We start from the raw sequence: 22,951 nt of genomic DNA on the forward strand, positions 1-22,951 counted from the left end.
AATAAACTGCTAATTTATACAAGAGCAGCCATCTTGTGTAAAAGCTGACTTTTACACAAACATTAAAGCTCAATTCAGACTGCACGTGGAAATGATACAGAGACAAATCACGCTGTTTTTTAGGCAAATTACAAAGTCTTTACATAGTTGATTACAACTTCAGTTCTGTGAGAAACACCTGAATGGTGTGATTCGGATTTGAAAGAAGAGAGTGACTTACTTCTCACTCATTGTCAGAGTAACATAGTCCATTACTGCCCGATATAGCCGGTCCACTCGGAAACACCGTAAAAGTAGGAGTTTCTGAAAGTTCGTGAGATTGTTCTGGTAGTGCATGGGGAATGGCATCTGCTCCAGAGCATCCGTATCATACCACTGGCAAGAAAAGATGGGAGACAACACAAATAGATCAAATGGCTCTATCGATGAAATTACTAGGAAAGCAGACAAAAGCAATTTGATTAAGAAGGGGCCAAGAGACACAAGGAGAACAAAGAATAAAGTCAATCAGCTGCAAAGAAATATTAAAAGATTCAGTGAACGTAAAAAATTTGGCTTTTTCAGAATAAAGTATTCAAGTCCAGAAACACATTTGTACTTTCAATTTTATGTCAAGTAACTCTGAAGATACAGAAAATAGCATCTCAAGCAAAAAGTATTAACAGATTGTTTACAGAAAGACTTCTTCTAAAGTAAGAAGACATGGAATGAAACTAAAGGCAGAACAAAGGAAAGTCTGTGTTTGTAACTAGCCTATAGAACTCACTGCCACAAGAAGATCAAAGTACAGTTTAGCAGTACAAAAATAACAGTTGACTGTTGAAATCAACAGCAAAAATTCCACTGACTTCAACAGGGCAAATAACTCATCTAAGGCGTTTGATCAGAAAATAAAAAATCTACAGTATACAGGGAAGATTTTTTGGGTTTGTTTTTTAAATAATAAGAGCCTTAATTCTTCTGGAAATAAGCCAATCACTAACTGAGGTCAAGAAGAAAAGCAAGACCTTGAAAGGAAAAGCCAGTGGTGACATGCCTCCTGCCGAGTGCTATGGCATATTGCATCATACTTGAATGTTTAATACCAGAAGAAAAACAAAGAAAGAGAACAGGATTGCAGAAAAGCACGTACATTTTTCCATACATCTGGATTTTTTTCCACATCATCTGGAAGAGATTCAAATTTCTCAGGAAATAGTTCAGACAAGCGAATTAGGTCTTCCCAGCCTTGATCTGGAAGCCAAGCATACGGTTTCTTTCGTGCACTCTTCTCCAGGGAAATATTGCCTAGTCACATTCAGAAACCAGAGTAAATGCCCATGTCATAAATTCTCCAACACATGACCACACATACAGTCCCACTGCACAGAAGAACCAACTGGAAATTTGTTTCTGGAAGCACTGTAAGATTAAACTGGTCTGCTGAAGAAAAGATGGCATTTTACAAGTGCTTGCAAAAGCCAGAGTTTTATCTTTGCAAACATTTCTAAAATTATTTATACACAGTCAGAAAAGAATGAAAGATTATTTTCTCAGGTAACATCCTAACAACTAGCTAATGTGAGATTTGCCAACAGCTGCAGAGAAAGATTAGCATCTTTGCTGTTTAACAAAGTGAAAAAAATAGTAATAGAAGAATCCACAATTTCTGTAAACCAACACAGTTTAGCTGTCTTCAGTGGTTTCTCTAGGTGCTAGCTTTACAGCAAATCATATCTAGTCTTCAAAAGATCTTTTAGCTATTGCTACATATAGCTATATATTTATATATAAATAATCACTTTACCTTTCAAAAAGAACTCAAGTTCTTCTTGTGGAACTCTGCCATCAGCTTGTTCTATCCTGACAGTCATATTAAAGGAGAATAGTAACTTGTGCTTCTCAAACAAGCCTACATTAAAAGGACAATAGTTTCAAAAATCAGCTGCTAAAACTTGTGGAACTGGAGCAATCTTTAAATCCAAACCCTGCATCTGGTCACCCCACAAAGATCAGGGTGAACGAAGTTGGGGCTTTGAATCATGCTTACACTGTCAAAACAGCATCTGTGAACTACATCCAGGGATGTGAGATCCGTAGCTGCAATTTACCATTTGTAACGGTATTAAGAAAAGCATTTCTTTAAAAGTTACATTGGTAATATGCATAGTTTCTTCAAACAGAAACAGCAGGGAGTAAAGTGTAAACAGGGAACCAATGCTGAGAACTGAACATTAGTGAATTCACTGTTTGGTAACTTGCCTTTAACGTAAACCAACTGAAGTCATGGCTTTTAACAAGCATTTGTACAACACAGTATCAGCCCAGCACTAAATTGCACTAACCTGTGCAGCCATAGTTATAAGTGTTGAAAGTCAGTGTATCCATGATGTTCCTTAACCTCTTTGGAAGAATAGGACTGGGCATGGATTTCCGAAGAGAAAGTCCAAAAACCTCTAAGAAGGAGACCAGTGAGTACTGATACATAATGTTGACAAGTGCCATTTCAGACAAAACGGAGAATAAAATGGCCCCTCTCCTGGCAGCTGGTCTGTAGCCATCTCGAAGACGATCAATATCCACTGCTGTCATCTCAGCCAGCTTCAGTTTTTCAATCACCTAGCCGTACATTGATTTTATACACATGTAATTACTGCGCTGATCCATAGTATGTATATTCTATCACAATAAGCAGAGCTATTCAGTGCTTGCCTGTCTATGTTGACTCTATAGGGAATCTGGGCAGGTAACCCTAAAGAAGTAGTATGAATTGTAAAAATCAAAAGTTAGAGAAAATCAATCCCACCCTATATATTTATGAAAAGTAAAGGCAAAGATTTACACAGAATCATGGAAACTGTGGGAAAAGTCCTCTGGGGATCTTTAGTTCAACTTTCTGTCCGAAGCTGGACTATGACCACCACTAGATCAGGTCAGCTGTAGCTTTGTCCAACTACAGCCTGAAAGCCTCCAAGAAAGGAGATTCTACATCCTCTCTGAGGAACAAGTATCTTAATTTTTCATTTCAGATCTGATACAATACAAGACAAAGGTTGTTTCAGAGCTGAAAGAAATATATCAAGTACTCTTTGCTTTAGAACGGTAAACAACCATTACTTTGGTCCTGATAAGGACTTTCCTGAAGATAGGATTTGATCCTCTGATGCAATAAAATACTGCCCAATATTGAAAGATGCAACACACTCACAAGAAGACTTTCCATTTCCTTTCAAACTAATCCCTAGCTTCAAGGGTGAAAGATAAAGCACAATATAAAAGCAAAGATGATGTTCTATTAGTAGATATCCAGCCCAGAGCTGGTACCTCAGTAGCTTTGTATTTTGTCTCTTCCAGGGTTTGCACCAAGTCCAAGTTGTCCAACATGTTTCCTGTGGAAGATGTCAGTTCCCGAAGGAGAGAGTCTTCCAGATCTTTCAGCAAGTTTCTGTTGTCGCTTGTCTCCTGAATGAGATGTTCTCTCTGTTCTTCCAATTCCCTTCTTTCAAAACCCGTGATGACACTGAGCAACTGATCCTCTAGGCCCTTTAGGGTAACTACAGATACAGCACATGTACACAGCACACAGTCTTTTTTTTTAAATACAAGGAGAGCTTTTACAAAACTTATTTAATCTCAATCATGTCATAAAAATGCAGCGATATAAGAGTGATTTGGTTAATAACTGTATCTTAATTCTACCCAAGCATCCCAACCTGACAAGTGCAAGAAGAGATACTTAGCTCTGTTTCAGATGAGAAGAGAGAAGTGAGAAGGATTTTCTGTTAAATCAGATGCTAAGTATATGGGAAGCTATGAATTTTTTAGAGTTTCATTGCTATTTCAGACAAACACCCAGGCCCTAATCTTGCACTACAGCATAATCACTACTTTGTTACTAAACACATACTTTTGCTTACCTGTATAATTGATAACCATAGCTTTGCCAAACACAGAGGGAGAATACTTTGGGTTCGATAATTTGGTGTTCAGGTACAATCTAAAATTATTGTCATAGTCAACCTCTTTGTCACCCAGGACAATGAATGTTCGCCCCTGTGCAACTTTGATATTCTTCTGTAAGACATTGTCTATCACAGGATCAATGTATTCATCAACACCATGCAACAAGAAAGGGCTTCCATACTTTATGGCCAGTTCTAGTTGTTTAAGGAAATCTGGGTCATTAAAGGAAGCCATCTGCAAGAGAATAATGGGAAGATATGAAAAGAGAACTGATATTCAGTTTGCTGACCATTATTATTTTACAATAGTTGCCAGCACTAATGAAGTTTGCTCTGTGTTGCTTTTTGTCTTTCTTCTTACAGATCATGTAAACTGCATTGGTACAAAACAGTAGAAGTGTTGGGTTTTTTTCTGATCAGTTGAGAATCATTTCCATTTGGAGTACTATTCTTCAAAATTCTGACTGTGCCTCTGTTAATTTTTCTACATGAAAACTCCATCCTGGAGCTAAGATAAAACACAATCTACACCAGCCTTTTGGATATACTATTTCTTCATGTACTAAGGCTAGCCAAAATCCCAAACAAACCATCTGTTCCAAAGAATTGAAAGTCATGTGAACACTGATAATCACTATCTGTTTTAGAGACACAATAGTCAACACATTTGTCAGTACATAATTGGTTCCCTGTTCAAGGTGACAGATATTTATGCAGCTTTCAAAGCAACCAGTAAGTGATCATTCATATTTACCCTCAAGTTATTTTTTTTTTCTTTCTTCTTAATCCAATGTAATGCCTGTTGTTGTGGGTCAATACAGAGTGGGAAGCGGCTTGCATACGTTGTCAGGATGCCATTCTGGATAGAGAGCTCATCTGGAGGTAATCCTTGGGAAACCCACCTGGGAATGGAATGAATCAAATACCAGGCTGGGACGAAAACTTGATGGGAGAGCAGCACATTTCATTTGTCGGTAAAATTACGCAATTCATTGAACATACTATTTAGACACACAAGGAAACATATAGTGTATGTGATTGTGAGAACAGTGTCAAAACTCTGACTGACTCATTGTCTGAGTCATTTGTAACTACACTACTCAAAACACTGACTTGCATTTAGTGAGTAATCCTGAAGTAGTTGACATATGGGCTGCCTGGGCATGGGTTTAATTCCAAATTCATTGAAGTCAATGACAATATTCCTTTGGCTTTGGGTTGAACACATGTTATAGATAACTCCTTTAAAAATCTCCTATAAAGGTATTATATGTGTCTAGAGTCAGTGAATGTCCCTGGAGTGTAAAGTACAACAGATTGTTATAACAAATAGCCTTTATTAACCAGAAGAAAAACAATCTGTCTCCTTGCCATCTTTGAGACATGAAAGTAAAATGGGCTCTCTCTGGTATGGCTGTGCACCTCCACCCACAATGCCAATTCTAAGCTACAGATTCAGATTCATACTCCCACTTCACAATTTCACGTTCAGTAGTCACTGGGCTTCTTGAAAAAACTGGACATACCTGCTGACCTCCACCTCATTAGTCAGGAGGCTTTCTAAGCTAAAAGGTTGACTGAGAGGAATCTCTCGTGAGAGGATATCTTCTTGCCACACTTGATAGATCATTTCATTACGAAACTCCCAGTTGAATGCTCCTTCATAGCTCAGAAAGGCAGCACAGAGTAGACAGTCTCCAAGCAACTTCACCTTTCGTATTTCATAGTCCTGAAATTCCTTTGTCCACCTGATAGAATTATAAAGGAATCCTGGGTCAGTCTGTACCAGGTAGATGGGGTATATGTGCAGAATTTCCAGCTGCTGCTATTTAGATGGAGGCTGAGACAGACCCCCCAAAATTAACAATCAGTTTTTCTCTCACTAGTATGATGGCGACAGACACCGAGTTGATCTGAATCTTCTTCTTGTTAATCTGAGTTCACCTTTTTCTTCTGCATTAAAAATTGTTGTTATTATTTTTCAAGAGCTAATGAATATTAGCTTAGAACAGATATTAGCTCTTCTGAGAAACAAGCCCAGGAAGGGACATTTCCAAAAATGTCTCAGTTTGATAGATTTTATCACTGGCACATGACCCTCTGATGTCAAAAATGTTCCTCTTTGAATCTAGACTTACCTCTTGTTTTCAGATCTCAAGCCAAAGATGAGCTTGTCAGCAGCTTCTAATCTTCTCTGCATAATCTCTGCTTCTTCTTGTAACTGTTGCTTTTCTTTTATTGCCTCTTGATATTTGTTCCCCAAAGCTTTAAGCTCATCCTGAATGGTAGCCAACTCTGCCTTTATCTTTTCCAGTTCCCGCTTACTTAAGTAATAGTTCCGTTCTAGCCTAGCCACCTACATTACGTTATGAAGGAAACATAAGTGTATGAGAGGAAAGAAGGGCTTTGGAGAGAAGTCTTAAGTTCTCATATTTCTTTTGGCTATTTCGTATATTTCAAAGGGTCTTGGTAATAAACACCGTATGCCTAAATAACTGGTACTGTTTCTCACCCACCTCTCCCCATCCCGAACATATATATTATGGTCTGATACTGCAGTTCCAAAGCAGAGAAATCTCCTAGAGTTTTGTACCCACAAGATATAATATTAAAGCATGTGAGCAGTCCTGCTGACATTGGAAGTCAGCAGGACTGTCATCCTTTGACAAAAGAGGAGGTTTGTCTGCTTAATAACAACAATATTAAGACCTCAAAAAATAGTCAGACTCATCATCTAGTGAATATAATTTCTCAGTAGCCAGCTGTATACAATAACCTTTTCTTGAAGAAAGTTTCCCAGCATCATCTGTTGGACATTAGATTTCCTTTGGTAATACAGCTAACTTTCCAGTTGCTCTAAAAAAAATTAATCAAAAGGCCTATGCTTAAGGGACATGGATGTTGTGCACTACTGAGCTCAGCTCTGTCCAAATGCCATGTGTTTTGAAGTCTATTTTCAGTAGACAGGTGTAAACTGTGTTTTTCTAAGCATGTTAGATTACAAAATCCCAACGGAATGTGTCCCTCCCTCTTCATTCAAACACTGGCGGGGATGGGAACCCACAGCATGATGACACAACGAACACAGCAATTTATAACTGAGTACCTGCCTCACTCCTACAGCAATAGCTCTTCTAAACACCTCTTTTTAAGCACTTCAAAGAGGAGGAATGGGCAGTCTACAAAATTGTCGAGTATTATTTTTCTCATCAGGATCATGCTTCATCCTCCTCTGAGTTTGAATCCACACACTTTACCTTTTCTCTCTTCGGCTTGACTTCTTTAACTACATCACAGTAGCTCATCACTGCATCAACAAACTTTAACATCCCCAGTCCTGCTCTGCTAACAAGTTCCATTTCGTTGAAGGTAGTATTAAGATTCTTTAACAGAGCTAAATGGGGCAAACACAAAAAATATTGCAAATTAGTTGAATTACAGTGCAGAAATTCCCAGAGAAATAGCTTTCCCTACCAGCAATATCGAGCAACGCTGTGACAGACAACACGAAATATTTGTCAGAATATTAAAGAGACCTTAAGATGAAGCTACTGGGCTGTAACAATACAAGCATAATACAGCTAGTGATTTCTCCAGTTCTTTCTCCATGAAGGAGGGCATTCAGGAGTTGTTCAGCGTGTCTGAGAATCATGGTTTGTTTTCTCTGAAGCAGTCAGGTGCAATTTTCTTCAGAGACAAATTCCCCTCTTAATGGAACTACTCTGGATTACACCCTAGTGAGCATGTGTAAAGTTTGGCCCATAAGCTTTAGCTATAGCTTATGTTCTTTCCACTCTGTATATATCACATTTTAATTGCCACCACATGGATGAGGTCATAATTCTACTAAGTGGCTAAAAGCAGACAGCAGGCCTGCTCAGCTATCCTGTTTGTTTCTTGCATGCTCTAAACCAGAGTGTATAAGACCCTGCTCTAAACCAGAGTGTATAAGACCCTAGCTAATGTATAAACTGGGGTAACACATAGCAGAAGGTCTTTGAACTCTGAAAAATCCAGTCATCCCAACAGTGCAAAATCTGCAGCATTGCAGACAGTGCTGTCCCTTTGCACAAAGCAAATCCCACCCTCCCAAATAACACTGGAAGGACTGCTGCTGACATGGCTAATCACATTGACAAGATCCTACATTCATTCCAAGTATACAGATCAGTACTTTACCTCGGACAGATTTCACTTGGCTCTGAGTAATTCCATCAAAATCTATCTCCATCAGGGATCGCAGGAAATTTGCCTCAGACATCATTCCTTTGGCTGTCTTCCAGTTTAATTCTTTGTAACCTCTGATTATAAGAACACATTCCAAAACAGCCTGCACCTGCTTAGGGGGTTTTGCAAAGGATCTAGAAAACAGATGAAGACAACAGTAGGGGAGGAAAAGGAGGAGACAAAGCACATGATGCCAGACACAGGTATTTCCCATTAAGAGAGCCATTGCAATACAACAGGAGCTAGTACATAAGACATCCTACACAAAGTGAAAAAGATAACCCAGGCCAGACAAGAAATTATTAACTAGTCAAAAGCTCAAAACCAATTATTGTATTCAGACAATTTGATCAATGAAATACTAAGGCATTTCAACAGTGGAAGACCTAAAATACTGAGCCATGATATTCTTCCCTAGGGCAGTGAAGCAGCTGTCCCTTAGGAGAAGCAGTACAGGAAGAATTCGGAGATCTGCAAGAGAAAGGAAACTAAACAAGTGTGGCAGGGAAGGGAGAGACGCTGCTATTTCGGGGAGAGCCAAGGACTGGATGTGCTTTCATATCTATCCTCAAACACAAGAAGTATTATAAAAACACAGGAAGAAGTTAATTCAGCAGAGAAATACATTTTCATGCTATCAAAGCATCCTTGAAAAATGGTATGTGGTACTGGTATTCACACAGAATAAAAACAGAGGAGGAATGAGGGGCTTGAACAGCCCCTGCTCAGGCAAAAATCATAGCGGTTTCTAGTGTATCAGAGACATGGTAGAGAACTATGGGGAAGACATCAAATGAAGGAGAGGAAGAACAGGCTTGAGGGGAAGTCCTGAGCTAAGAATCAGGGGATCCTGTTGTGACCTCTGCACCCAGACAACTGATGTCCTGACTTTACCCACACATCATGCAGGTGAGAAAGTTGAGGCTAAGGTTCAGACCCTGCAAACAAGGGTCTCTCAGTGAATTCCAAGAGTTCATGCTACTGTACGTTCAAATGAGTCACCTTATTTCAGTAACATCAGATTTGTCAAGCTTTTGAAGCTCCAGTTTGGCAGCTTCTAAAATAGGCATGACTTCAGCCAGAGCTGTCTCAGCAGCCGCCTTCTCCACAGCGATAATCTTATTCTGTTCCTCTATCTCCACAGCTTTTTCTTCAGCCAGTTTTTTCTTCTCCTCAGCTAGGAATTGTAAAGGCAAGACCATAAGTGGATTATTCAAATTTGTATACAGAACATATACTAACACAGATTTGCTCTTGGCTGAAAATCAGACATTACCATCAACTCAGTACCTTTTTGTTGCTAGCTTGCCAATATTTACAGTTCCATCACCAGGTTAGGAACACTGTTGGTGTTCCACACAAGAGCATACATAATCTCTTTTTCTCCCATGCTTCCCTCTGTTTTTCCTCTAATACTAATTTTCTGAATCAGAACGTCCCTTTCTTGCTAATGCCTCTTTGCCACGTTATGCTCTACACTATGGAAAGGAAAACAAGGGCAGGAAAACATAGTATTGAGTTGTGTAAAGTACTGTAGGCCAAATATATTGCAAAGATGGCAACCTGGGCAAGATAGGGGACCTACTCTTCTAGCATGACACTAGATCAGCACAGATAGAACACGAGGGTTACCTCTAGAAGCAGCAGGAGCTCTTAGAGGGTTGAGTTGGCGTCAACCCAACACAACACAGACTACGTGAGTCTTGCTTAGCCTGTAAACTACCTACCTGCTTCTGTGTTCGCTGAAATCTCTTGTAACAAAGCCTCACAAGCAGCTGATTTTTCTGCTAACACAATCTTTTGCTCAGCAAGTTTCTTGTTCAGCTCAACCAGCTGTATACTAGCTTCCTTCAGTTTAACTAAGCCCCCATCCAGCCGTTTACATTGTGCTAGGTAGGAAAAAAAGAGAGAAATGTTAGTGATTCATTGATTGTGCACTATCACAGAGCAATAGACAATCTCACAGAAGGTAGATGTGCTTATAGGTGCACTTTGCAGCAAGGCCACCTTGTTCATGAAAGGCAAATGACTCTGAGACATTTTTCCTTTCCTAAGTCTCCCTGTGCCACAACTTGCTTTCCATATTACACTGTTCATGCTTTATCCTCTTCACGTATTTCAGTGCCCACTGAAGTATGAATAAGACTTGCTGCTTGAGGAAGAATGTCAAACCTTGCACTATGCTAGGCTGGTATTAGATTTAATCAGACTCTTCCCCAAGCAGTGTCTGGTTTGGAGATTCTGGCTCAGGTTGATGCAGTAAAGAATTTGAGGAGAGTCCACCGTTTGACAGAGTCTGAACATTCACATGTGGCCAGGATATTGGTCCAATGTCAAAACCAGATGCCAGCACAGCATTTGAGACAGTACTGATAAAGTGAATTTTGTATAATGTGGGTAATATGTGGGATTCTCACCACAATTTTTAAAAAATATTTAAATCACTTATTAAAAAGTCAAAAACATCTACACAGCCTTACCTAAAATAAACTCATTTTTCTCCTCCAGCAATTTTGAATAAGTATGGATAAAATCAAGGTAATTCTTTGGTGTGACATGGTTGCTACGTCTCAGTTTCTGCAGAAACCTCTTGCTGAAATCCCCTACAGATTCATGCACCATGACTATATGCTCAATCACTGACTTAGAGGTCTCCGATGGGATGCGTGTGTTATTTCCTAAAATTGGGCAGAAGAAATAAAAAATTTCAAAGGTCTTGGGTTTTTTAAGAGTCTGCCAGTTACCATTTTTCTTATGTACATTTAAGTCAGGTATTAGTCTTTTCTGGGGCAAAAAACAAGATCAAAGTAGAGTCAGAAGATAACCTGGACCTCCTGCTAGGCAGACCACATTGTCTGCAGAGTTCAGAACTTGTATTTAGTAATTTGTTAAATCTATTGGAGTAAGAAACTTTCATCCAAAAACATTTTTTGACTGGGATTTTGCATCACCCATTTAGACACAAGCACAATGGGAAATCAAATTATGAAATTTACAATAACTGCAAAGTAAAGAATATATTTCTTAGGCTATCTCAAGGGTTAATGGGTTAAAATACTGACATTTTACATACCGATAAAGGATTGTGCAACTGCGTACAAGGCCTGGGGGGGCCAGGGCAAGAACCAGTCAATACCAGTGTTGTTGACAAGACCTTAAAATAAAAGGATAGTGTCATCTGAAAAACTACATTGTAAAACTAGACTCTAATCTGCCAGGCAGTCCTGTGCTTAACTTTATTTGCACCAAGAATCTGCAGAATCTGTCTTATTTGACTCCTGCTTAGCAACAATATTTACTATAAAGTCAATACTTCTGTTTTGATAGTAAACAATCAGCTTTACACCTGTGTCCTCCTAACCTCATTGTACTATTCTTTAGGCTGTACCATTCTACAGGATGCAGTCAAGAGTTGCAACAACGTATTTTAATGCCTCAGTTAGGATTCCCACCCATACCCATCTTTCACTTGTCTTTTCAGTCTCCCAGGACTCCTTACAGCCACCTGCTGAAGTGCAGCATCCACCAGGCTCAGGTGTTTCTTCTCTCAGTGGGTGTCCCTCTCACCATGCCCTTCTTTTGGCTTCGGATACAAAAACATTTCTCTTACCACCATCTTGGTTTCATAATAATTTAATACCATGCATTCTTCTGCAAACTACAGAAGACAGGCTGCAGACATAGGCTGCATATTTCCATTTCAATGAGGAGGACTAATTGATTTCTAGCTGTTCAGCTGGAAAATGAACTGATCTGGTAAATGCTAATCAATAATACCCACCAATATGTGGTAATTAACTGGAAGAAAAAATCGTGCACTGCAAATGCTTAACCGTGAAGTCTGTGCTGCTTAGGCTTTAGCTGTCAGATACCTCTGACTGTCCATTGGAGATTTGCTCTTGCCTGCAAGCCTGTGTTTCACAAGGAAGGGAATAAGCAACGTATACAATTGATACCTGGGAAATTTCTGCACCACGTTCTCAGATCATCCCCAACTGGGGACATTCCCAGGACAATGTGAAGGTTGTTTGCACATTTGTTTACAAAATATTGCCAGATACTCTCTTTAGCTGGGTCCATGCCAACTTTAGTAGCTTCTTCTCCAATCTGACTTAGTATGGTGTCTTTTTCATCATCTGCAAAAAGGGCTGGCACCATTCCTGTAACATAAGGACAGAAGAATGCTAGTGAGAACAACCAGTAAGAGAAAACCATATGGGTGGGGATAGGGCAAGATGAGAAACCAAAGTCACAAATTTTAAACCTAGTTCTGCAAAAAATGATTCTGGGTAGTTTTGAATGAGCCTATTAATCTCTCTTATGCTTCTAGTCCTCCCCCTAGCCCCCATGGAAAATACTGCCCCATGGACAGTACTCAGGATGATGCAAGGGGATTTGGAGGAATAATTAATTAATTTTTGTTTGGGCTTCAGCACATATACAAACTGTCACAAGAACATAAAGTGCTTTTAACTCTGAAAAGAAAATCTTCATTAGTGTCCACAAACTATCAGTTCACATTTTCATTCTCTCAGTCACATGGCTAATATTGCATAAGTTACCTAATGACAGACATAAGCAGAACAGGAACAGGGAAAACTAGACCAATGAAAGGGATAAGATTTAACACATCTGTTTTCAAATCAGACTGTGTAGAAACTTCTATAGAGAGAGTGGTCACACAGTGCCAGCTGCTGCTCATTTTCAGCTGCTGCATACACTAAAAGACACTACACTACAGTTTAGGACATATATATATAAGCAGCTGCTGCAGTGCAGGTAAATGCTATTCAAAAGCCAGTGGGACAAAAGGTGGGCTTGTGGCCAAATGCAGCACAGTCCTGGAAGAAATTCGAGACTCCAGCAACATTATGATCAGTGTGAATTAACCCTATAGCCTTCCCAGACACATATAAATGACTCTAAGAAGATGCCAAAATGCCATTATGAAGGCCAAGATCATTTCAGGTAGTACCGAAAAGTGTAACTAACTAAAGCAGCAGAGGGCACAGGGTGAAACAGTAACAGCTGGATCAAGAGTACATTTGAGATTATGAGTCACAAGTAGATGCTGATTGGGAGTAATTGAGGCTGCCTGTATCACCTGAAGTTAACATGTTGTTGATGAGTTCCAGAAAACTCTCTTCTGCTACGTGGGCATCTGTAAACAAGAAGACCATTGACTTGTTCTCAATGCCCAGCTTCTGGTACAAATTTTTCAAATCTTCTCGGAAATTATTTTCTCCGTATCCTCGACTCAAGATGATCTCAAATACCTAAGGATGCAAACATATATTGAGAAGACACAGATGGACCCAAGACATCATGGTAACTCTAAATTTCAATTAGACTGGATCAAAGGTTTTGGTTTGGCACCTATCATCAGTACATGTGTAAGTATTAAACAAATTATGCACTACGTTCTTTTTTTTAAAATTACATTTGTACAACCCTGCAAGATCGTATTTTCAAAATTGCTTTGTGTTCATCCACCTTTTTTTTTTTTTGTTCTTCCCTTCCAAGCCAACAGCCCCTGTAAGAGACTGAAAGTTCCTCTGAGAGAGGAACATTTCCTATCTGAAATATTGCAGTATCAATCACAACAAGGTTCCTGTAGCAGCACTGGAGTGCTGCTGTAATACAGTAAGTAACAAAAGCAATAGTTAGGGACTATTAGTTGTTCACCCCCAAACCCATCCTTCTTTTCTGTCTCCAGTGCCAAAACCTAGATTCAGGCACTGACATCTTCCTGCCCAGATCACCCACAGTCATCGCTTAGACCTCCTGGCAATCACTTCACCCTGGTTTCCTCTCCACAGGGAAGAGATGCCAGCCAGATCTTATCTTGACTGACTGACTTTCCCCCACCCTGCTAATTTAATCCTGATCACAATATTGCTTTCCTTGTCTTCTTTCACTGCAAAGATGCAGAGTCACTAACCTCACATCCAGCTGTAAAAGCAGCCAGTCTTGTTAGAGACTGCTTTCCTGAGCCTCCCACTCCTATGAGCAGGGCATGCCCATGATCCATCCGTATGATGCGATGTACATGGATTAAGTGCTCCAAAGCATCATCAAAAAGAACCAGATCCATTTTAATATTAACTTCATTATATTCCTCCAAAATCTCCTGCAGAGAAAGGTGGACAGAATGTTACTAGGAGACCAAGGAAACAATTAAGAACATTAATAAAATAACAACCCATTTAGAAGCATTATTGCTTTCCCCTTCCTCAGGGAAAATAAACTACTGGAAAACTCTGCCAACTCTGTAGCTGATTCTCAATTTTCATTACTGCAGACTCCAAATGGGTAACAGTGCACATAAAATTCTATGTGCACACAAAAAGAGACCAGTTTTCCTACAGTTTGAGGCAGGCTTCTGCCCATTCATCAGGCATAGAGACAGAATCAGGCACGGTTCGAAGCTGATGCACACTACCTGAAAGAGAGCTTTTGCTGCATCATAGTCTTGTATATCTTCATAAATACGAGGTTCTCCTTCACTCAGGGCCATTCTAAAATCTCCAAAAAGAATAGGATCCCTCATGGCCTGCTCCAAGTCATCTCTGAAATTCTCTTCAATCAGTTTTTTTATATGACCTTGTACCTTCAAGTATATGAAATGAGTCAGGCAACACAACAAAGCAAATGACTCTGAATCCAGTAACACTCAGAAGGGTTATAATGCAGATTCTTTCTCAAATACTGACTGATTTCAAGGGAATTTGTCACTAGAAGATCCAAAGACCACAGCCTCCTAGTGGGTGCTATGTATGACCTAAAATGATCTACTAGGCAGTTCAAGAACCACCCAAGTCAATAGACTGCAGAAGTTTAATACAAAAAAAGGATAAGTGTGTTAAAAAAACCCTTCTCATATATTGGTGTAAATATTATATTAATAAAACTTCCTTCACAGCATTCATGGATGTCTTGCCATCAAGACTTCTCACAATCTTGTAAGTTTGAATGAATACAGACTGTACAAATACAGAAAAGTTGCAATATAATTATTCTGAGCTATGAAAATTGAGCTGGAATTGTATCTTTGTATGTTAGAGGAGAAAGTTTTAAGCAGAAAAATCTGAAGTCACCTTAATCTACCTCTTTTCATCTAAGCTTATATGTAAGTAAATTTTACCCAAATCCTCCCCTAATTTTCAAGGAATACAACTGGTGTCATTCTCTCATATGTTTTAAGATATAATTTGGAGTTCACATAACAGCCAAAACAGAATGCATTGTTTAAGGACTCTACTCTTATCCTTCTTTTCCTACTTGATTGTATAGTCACATTCTGATACAAACCTTCCTAAAGGAAAATACTGACTTGAAAATGAAGCGATTTCCTGAGTTTTTGCCTGCACTGCTCTCACAGTTTGTCACCTGTGCCACTGCTAACCAATTTTCCTGGACAGGCAAACCAAGTAACACTTTCCATTCCTTCAGCCAACCTGCTCACTTAGTCTACCATAGTCACTTTATTTTACAAAAGAAACCTGCATGGGCCGTGTTTTAAATTAATGGAGCAACATAGTGGTTAGATAAGTCTGCAGTCTGACTGCAAGACCTGAGTACAACGGTTGGTAATGTTGCTGTTGCAAATTAGTTGCCATAGTAATAGTCAGTGACTACTAAAAATTGAAAGAAATTACTCACCAATGCTTTGTCTGCTTCATTAATCAGCCTGTCATGGAAAACCCTCAGGCACTCATTTCTCCAAACTCTCACCATCTGGGTCACTGTTGGAAACCTACATTAACATTGAAATATCAGACTGCACCAAATGAGCTGACATGATTCCTAAGGCCATATGGTTAATAACACTGACCAAGGTCTGGATTGACTTTTTTTTTTTAACTCTTTTTGGTTTTGTTCTTTTCATAAGGACAAATAATTAATTTGCTTGCATTTCTACCTCTGGATATCTTTTATAAGAAAGACTAACGCATCAGTGTTTGTCATCAAGGATAGGATAGGATAGGATATTTCAGTTGGAAGAGACCTACAGTGATCATCTAGTCCAACTGCCTGACCAATTCAGGGCTGACCAAGTTAAAGCATGTTATTAAGGGCACTGTTCAAATGACTCCTAAACACTGACAGGCTTGGTGCACCAACCACATCTCTAGGAAGCCTGTTCAAGTGTTTGACCACATTCTCAGTAAAGAAATGCTTCCTAATGTCCAGTCTAAAACTCTCCTGACATAGCTTTGAACTGTTCCCACACATCCTATCACTGGATACCAGGGAGAATTACCTTATCTTCACCCAGATTCATCCAATATATATAGGTACAGGATCACTGAAGGCAATTTTTCTATTCTTACCTCTCTGGAGTTGTGAGAACAAGTCCATTATAGACCCTGGAAAGATCCCGCAGGTTAAAAATGTAATGGAATTTGGAAGGAGTAGGGGGTAGGTCACGAATAATCATTTTATAAAGCTCCAAAGTACACATAGTAATCTTGTCACAGTTGGCTGATACAGATTCATTAAACATCTGAAAATATGAGAAAGAAGAGGTGTTTTCATGAGACTGCACAGAGAGAATTCAGTGATATTAAACATATTCTATGTTCCAGCTTTTAACCCTGCTTTGTATATTTCGAATAACTGAGGGCAAACATTTTCAGAAATTCATATTCCTGTGTAGTATAAACATTCTGCAGTTAAGTGTTTTGGGCAGGGCCCATCTTCACTCCCAAGCTTGCCCACTGCTGAAGATGGGATTTCTACATGGGAGCCTACTGGTCCATGACTGGGATTTCTACAGTACTTCCATAACAGACAAAATAAACTGTTTTTTTCTTATATAATGTTGCAGTTTGCTTGCCAGTAATGCAGTCTACTGCATTATATTAAACTTTTCACTGTCATTCAGGAAAGCGTTTGCTGACCTTTGTGTACTTGGTTATAGGAACCATAACCAAATCGTTCACAGGTTTCAACCTATGAAAAGCACCAGTTTTATAAATTATCTGCTGATTTGAAAGTTTACATATTACTCAAGAATTTATCAAAATAATGTAAACTCATCTCCTGAGAAAGAGAAGAGGATTGGAAAGGTTTGCATGAGGTTCTAAATGAGAAAAAAAAACTGATAACAGAAGAAGATAAACCTGTTGAGCAATCCTTTAAAAATAGTGAAATTACCGCAGTGTGGCCTCTCAGGATGGAAGCATAGATCAAATTCAGTGCTTGCTCAGAAGGAAAAGGTATGTTAAAAACGCTGAAGAGTGAGATAAATCGAGGGTCAACTTCATTCCGACCTCCTCCAGCTTTCCCCATGGCAGCAATAAAATCCAGGTCTCGAAGAAGTTTACAGTTCATCTCCTTACCACGGTCATACAAGAAACCTTTTTCTAGCAGCAGCTTCAACAAGGCAATGGGTTGCTGCGTGCCATACTCATCAACCTTTGTAATACAAAAAAGTCAAGATCTTTAGAGCACAGTACATCAGCATGCCACTTACTGCTATAAATGTGGAAATATTGGGCTCCATACTCAGGAGAACATTACAAGGACAAAGAGACATTTCGTAAAGCTCTAGCACTGATTGCAAACATTCGTTCCAATGTCTCCTATGGAAAAAGCGCCTCTTCTCTGAGAGAAACTAAATGCACACATACTCTTTTGCCCTATTTATAAAGAGAAAGAGATGGTTTCCATATTACACAACCTGCAGCTAATATCAGGCCAAAGAGACATGATTTTAATGGCATAAAGAAATGATCCAACGGGATCTCACTTATATATAGCACAAATATTGTAACAGACAGAAGCACTCCCTACTGCACACAAGTCCAACTCTTCTAAAGATCCTAAGTTGAAATCCAGTTACGGACTTACCATGAATCTCCTTGACTTGTGATTCATTGGATTTGTGTATGAAGGGACCACATCAATGCCACCCCAAATGCTTCTATACTACCTTGCAAATTAGTGGCAGCTTACCCTTGGCATATTCATATCATCCATGAAAACAATGAGACGTTTTCCCATAGGAGGGCCATAAGTATCTTTAGTTCGTTTCTCTACATTTGTCTCTAGGTTTCTCTGAATGTCCATTGATGTTGTACGAGAAGAGAAGTTAATTACTAGCAGCAGCTGCAAAGGGGAGGAAATGGACAAGAATGGATTTTTACCTGTTCTTTTTTTAACTACAGCATTCAAAAAATATTTATATTAGACTGTCAGACATACAGAAAACACTTCTCTGGTCCATTTATTCACTTGAATTACAGATGACAAAGAAAATTAATCCCATTCCTAGCACTTCGATAGCATATATTTACTTTATAAAATTGAATCTGTACATGGTAGAACAGAAAAAAACGTCTTTGATCCTGCGGATTCTCAAATCATTCACACACTTTGTCTGAGCTTGCAGTTACATTACCAAAGTCAATATTGCTACCCACGGACTCAGGTGTCACAATGCAAAGGTAACACAAGGACAAAGAATGAAAACACAGCTTTACAAACAAGGCAAAATGCCTCATACATACATTAAGGTCTTTGTTCAGATTGTTTAGGAAGTTTTGTGTAGTTGCTGTTTTAGATGTACCCGATTCACCTACAAGAACAACTGGGCGTTTTATTTTTACCATCTGTTCTAGTAACCAAGTAGTGCGTGTTGTATCCACTGTAGGCACTGTAAAAGATCATGAATATGACAGCAGGTTAAATTAAAATGCAATACAGCTGGGGGATTTATATTTATAGAACAGTGCTGGATCAGACTCTCAAGGTATTAACATGCAGTTGCACAAAGACATAACCTGAAATATCAACTCACTAACAATGTTGAAAGAAAATTTTAATTGCTCAACTATTTCTTTTTAGCTTTTATCATTGGGATCTTTTCTCCTATAGATATATTAGAAAAGAAATTATCTTCCATATAGGAGGGTCATGGACTGGTTAAGCTCCATTTAATCCCTATTTCAAGGATATAATCAGGATTTATTTGGATCATAAGCATTTTCCCAGAACTCTACAGAGATTAATTTTGCTCTATGTGAATAGCCTGCCATTAGGAGCAACTTTAGAGATCATATAATTATCCCTTGTGTCAGTGAAGTTAACCTGTGCTTGCTGAAGTATTACTATAAAGTAACCTGCATTAATTTGTCCTTAACTATGAAAACCACCTGTCACCATTACACAGTGTTTGAAGTAACACCCAATAACAGCCTTAAGAATGCAATTTTTATCTACTGAGTACCTGAACCGTTGAGCTGACATTTTTCCTAGAATTTATGTTAGAGCTGACTGTGAATCGTCTGCTATTCTGGTTTGTAAAAGGCATTGTTAGCTCCTAATAAGCCTTATTAACTGAAAAAAAGCTGTTCATCCTTTCCTCGTTTATTTATTACACAGTGCTGTAAATATCAACTCCTGCTAAACTACTCTGACAAGAACATTGAAGAAATTGATTTGTGCCATCACAAGAAACTAAGTGTGAGTAGACGACCTTCAGCACAGAAAGAGGATGTCTCATGTTAAGTGCATGCACTCAGCGGTGGCACATTATAAATTAAAGGCATATCATCACTGTATTTTATCTTACACTCACCAAGAATGTCAAGAAATTTCACTTCAGGCTTATGAATATATTCAGGAACAAGTTTCATCCAAGGTACCCACTTTTTTTGAGATCCATCAAAATGAAAGTCGTACAAAGTTGGCAGCTGACCTGCAAATCATTAAGCAACTGGAGGTTTTCTAGGACACTGAAATATTTCGGAAGAAAATAACCTGATTGAGATGAAAGTGAAGGGTAAGATTCTGGACCAAGTAGGGCAACACTATTTTCTGTTTATTTGTCATATAAAACCAAAACTCTCCTAGTCCAGCACGTGGATCATACTATCGCTTCTTAAGCACCTTCCACCGGCTTTCCTTTCACTGTTTACCTCTTCAGTTTGGCATAGAAAAGTACTGTTCCGTGAGGACAGACCAATAGCTGAAAGTCATCTAGCATCAGTATCTCTATGTGGTTTTCAGTAATAGTCCTTCAGAGAGCATATTTTGCAGCCAGGATAGCTAGCTGGAAGGAAGAACGATGTTCTGCCTTCGTGGAAACTAACACTTTTCTAATATAGCCAATGGGATTCAGGCTAAGTTACAACAAGATCCTACCTGGCAGCTCCCCTGGCTTAGCCAGGATGTTATCATCATGAACGGTAGACATGCAGGAAATACGTTTAACATTTTCATCAAATTTAATTCTCCCAGCATCAAGAAGAGCAGCACCTAAGGAGGAATACAAAGCTTCCAAGAAAAAACACTCCAGAACATCAGGATCATCAGGCTGTACCACAAGTAGAACTTCCAGCATCACAGTCAACTGTACCACCTGTTGTAAAACAAGACAAAACTGTAAATAAACTTAATATGGTTTCGTTTGTTTGAGTGTTTGCTGATCTTTTGTCCTTATAGGTATATCTACCCTAGCAGGTCCAGAGGAGGGTCACAAAGATGATCTGAGGGCTGGAGCACCTCTCCTATAAGGAAAGGCTGAGAGTTGGGGTTGTTCAGCCTGGAGAAGAGAAGGCTCCGGGGAGACCTTATTGTGGCCATCCAGTACCTAAAGGGGCTACAAGAGAGCTGGGGAAGGACTTTTTACAAGGGCATGTAGTGATAGGATGAGGGGGAACAGCTTTAAACTGGAAGAGGGCAGGTTTAGATTAAACATTAGGAAGAATTTTTTTAATTTAAGGGTGGTGAGGGCACAGGTTGCCCAGAGAAGCTGTTGAGGCCCCATCCCTGGAGGTGTTTAAGACCAGGCTGGATGGGACCTTGGGCAACCTGGCCTAGTGGGATGTGTCCCTGCCTATGGCTGGGGGGTTGGAACTCGATGATCTTCAAGGTCCCTTCCAACCTAAACCATTCTACGATTCTATGATCTACTGATATGAGTATTAATGACAGTAGAAAAGTACTGTTAGGAACTGACTGATTCTTTTATCTCTCGGTGCTCATTACTAGCAAACTGATAGTTCAGCATGGACTCTAGTCCTGTACTTTCCTTGGGAGGTTTGTACTCACTCCATCATGTCTTTTAGACATGATAGACTTTTTCAGCCATTACTCTCTATTCCTTACCATATTTAAATCTGTTTGAGGAACAATGGTCTTCAGCCTTTCTCCATGTCTGCCGTCTACAATTCCCTCTACAATCATATCAATAAGGTAGGGCACATATTTTTGAAAGAGACGATTCAATTCAATTCTCTCTTGCTGAGGAACAAAAAGGACAATAATTCAGCACACAGAAACCTGGAAAACCAATTTTTGGCAGCAGAGCTTCTCATCAATACCTGGCTGACCAAGTATGATTGTTCTTGCAGGAATCACTTCTACCAAAGATAGGGTACAGTCACACGAAGAAATGTGACACTGTTGTACGGACTCGGTTTTCAGCAGCTGAGGATCTGCATTCATCAGGTGCTACCAACTAAGTTGTCTTACTTCAACTCCTTGTGGACTTGAGTTTTTAATCTAACTGTAAGAAACAAGGACCTAAGCAATCTCACTGTTAACTCACTGGAGATTGGGTAAACTGATTTCTTGGTTCTTCGCTTCTCAGAAATAACCAGAAGTTAGAAAAGCTAGGAACTCTCTTTAGCCCTCTGCTGCAGGCCTAGTGATTACATTTGTTGTTAGAAAATCAGACTGCCTTTACAAAGTTGGTTTTTTACAGCTGTCTACAGCTCAGTATTTAACACAGTTACTCTCTGAACAGGTGCAGAAATTCCTACCTCATTTCCTCTTTCTTGGGTCCACTTCTGCCAGTAGGGTTTATATCTCAGGTTTTTAGGATCTACAAAGACCATTCCACAGCGCGATACCGTGGCAGGAGATGCATACTGTAAGTCACCAACCTATAAAATAATCATACAAGATAATTATACACTTAAACAAAGAACAGCCACAGTAACTGCTTTTCAGGCTTTGCAGACCCATCTGTATCTAACCCTTCCCATGTATTCGACGGTACAGTCGTTACTTACCTCAAACAACAAAGCACAGTGCGACTGAAGTCTAATGCGCTCCCCATTTGCCAGGGTCAACAACTTGTTGTCATCCATGACAGAATTCATGTTTTCAACCCAGAGAGCATCCACATCTCCATCAAACAGAATGTACCTGTAAATGCAGGAGCCAAGGGCACTGACTAATCTCTGATTTTACAAACATATTTCAGAATTCAGATGTGTCATCAATGGTGTCAATGTCACTCCAGGTATTTTGAAGCCTCCAATTCATTTTTGATAATTGCATAGTTTCCTCCATCTCAGTGAGGCTGGAAACTCCCAGAAGACAGAAAAACCCCTAGACGCTTTCTATTTATTCAGCTTTTTGCTTTCTTTTTTTTTTAATAGTGCAGTATCAAATATTTAAAATAAAAACAAATAAAATATTGATGTAAAACTCAGTATCTAAAAATCATGACAATGATTTCTAGCTGTCTACCTTCGCTCTTTCTTGTCAGTAGGCCTGTTGATATCCCGAAAAATGTTTGACAGGACTCCATCTGTCCAGTCTCGTGTGGTAGGGTCAAGGATCCCATACAGCTCAATCACACTCATAGCTTTAGGGTTCAGTGTGTAAAGCTTTGTCAATAATCCCATCCTAGAGATACAGCCAGAAAAGCAATATTAAAATGACACAATACCATCTCATGTTAACCCAAGGAAATATTATGGTCAGCTATTGATCTTTTCATGCCTACACAGGGCTGAATAATGCAGTCTATGCCATTTTATGAT

At 39.2% G+C, this 22,951-nt stretch overlaps 1 protein-coding gene across 1 annotated transcript in view; it reads right to left on the bottom strand.

Annotated features, from left to right (window-relative positions):
- Positions 1-22,951, bottom strand: part of DNAH10 (dynein axonemal heavy chain 10) — a gene marked incomplete at its 5' end in the record, with an annotated part of 58,681 nt that overhangs the window by 8,426 nt on the left and 27,304 nt on the right. Inside the window, 30 exons of the mRNA XM_082491922.1 lie at positions 221-375; positions 1,133-1,287; positions 1,787-1,891; positions 2,325-2,598; positions 3,304-3,533; positions 3,897-4,176; positions 4,696-4,843; positions 5,468-5,689; positions 6,080-6,297; positions 7,199-7,335; positions 8,121-8,302; positions 9,171-9,345; positions 9,896-10,057; positions 10,649-10,846; positions 11,242-11,322; positions 12,125-12,328; positions 13,273-13,444; positions 14,110-14,298; positions 14,611-14,778; positions 15,831-15,924; positions 16,502-16,674; positions 17,328-17,588; positions 18,129-18,281; positions 18,683-18,828; positions 19,753-19,872; positions 20,319-20,535; positions 21,285-21,419; positions 21,941-22,063; positions 22,193-22,328; positions 22,656-22,814. Of these exons, the coding sequence (XP_082348048.1) occupies positions 221-375; positions 1,133-1,287; positions 1,787-1,891; positions 2,325-2,598; positions 3,304-3,533; positions 3,897-4,176; positions 4,696-4,843; positions 5,468-5,689; positions 6,080-6,297; positions 7,199-7,335; positions 8,121-8,302; positions 9,171-9,345; positions 9,896-10,057; positions 10,649-10,846; positions 11,242-11,322; positions 12,125-12,328; positions 13,273-13,444; positions 14,110-14,298; positions 14,611-14,778; positions 15,831-15,924; positions 16,502-16,674; positions 17,328-17,588; positions 18,129-18,281; positions 18,683-18,828; positions 19,753-19,872; positions 20,319-20,535; positions 21,285-21,419; positions 21,941-22,063; positions 22,193-22,328; positions 22,656-22,814 (5,172 nt within the window). The remainder of the gene's footprint in view (positions 1-220; positions 376-1,132; positions 1,288-1,786; positions 1,892-2,324; positions 2,599-3,303; positions 3,534-3,896; positions 4,177-4,695; positions 4,844-5,467; positions 5,690-6,079; positions 6,298-7,198; positions 7,336-8,120; positions 8,303-9,170; positions 9,346-9,895; positions 10,058-10,648; positions 10,847-11,241; positions 11,323-12,124; positions 12,329-13,272; positions 13,445-14,109; positions 14,299-14,610; positions 14,779-15,830; positions 15,925-16,501; positions 16,675-17,327; positions 17,589-18,128; positions 18,282-18,682; positions 18,829-19,752; positions 19,873-20,318; positions 20,536-21,284; positions 21,420-21,940; positions 22,064-22,192; positions 22,329-22,655; positions 22,815-22,951) is intronic.

The sequence above is a fragment of the Vanellus vanellus genome, assembly GCF_965231255.1.
Source record: "Vanellus vanellus genome assembly, chromosome: 16".
NCBI classification, from domain to species: domain Eukaryota; kingdom Metazoa; phylum Chordata; class Aves; order Charadriiformes; family Charadriidae; genus Vanellus; species Vanellus vanellus.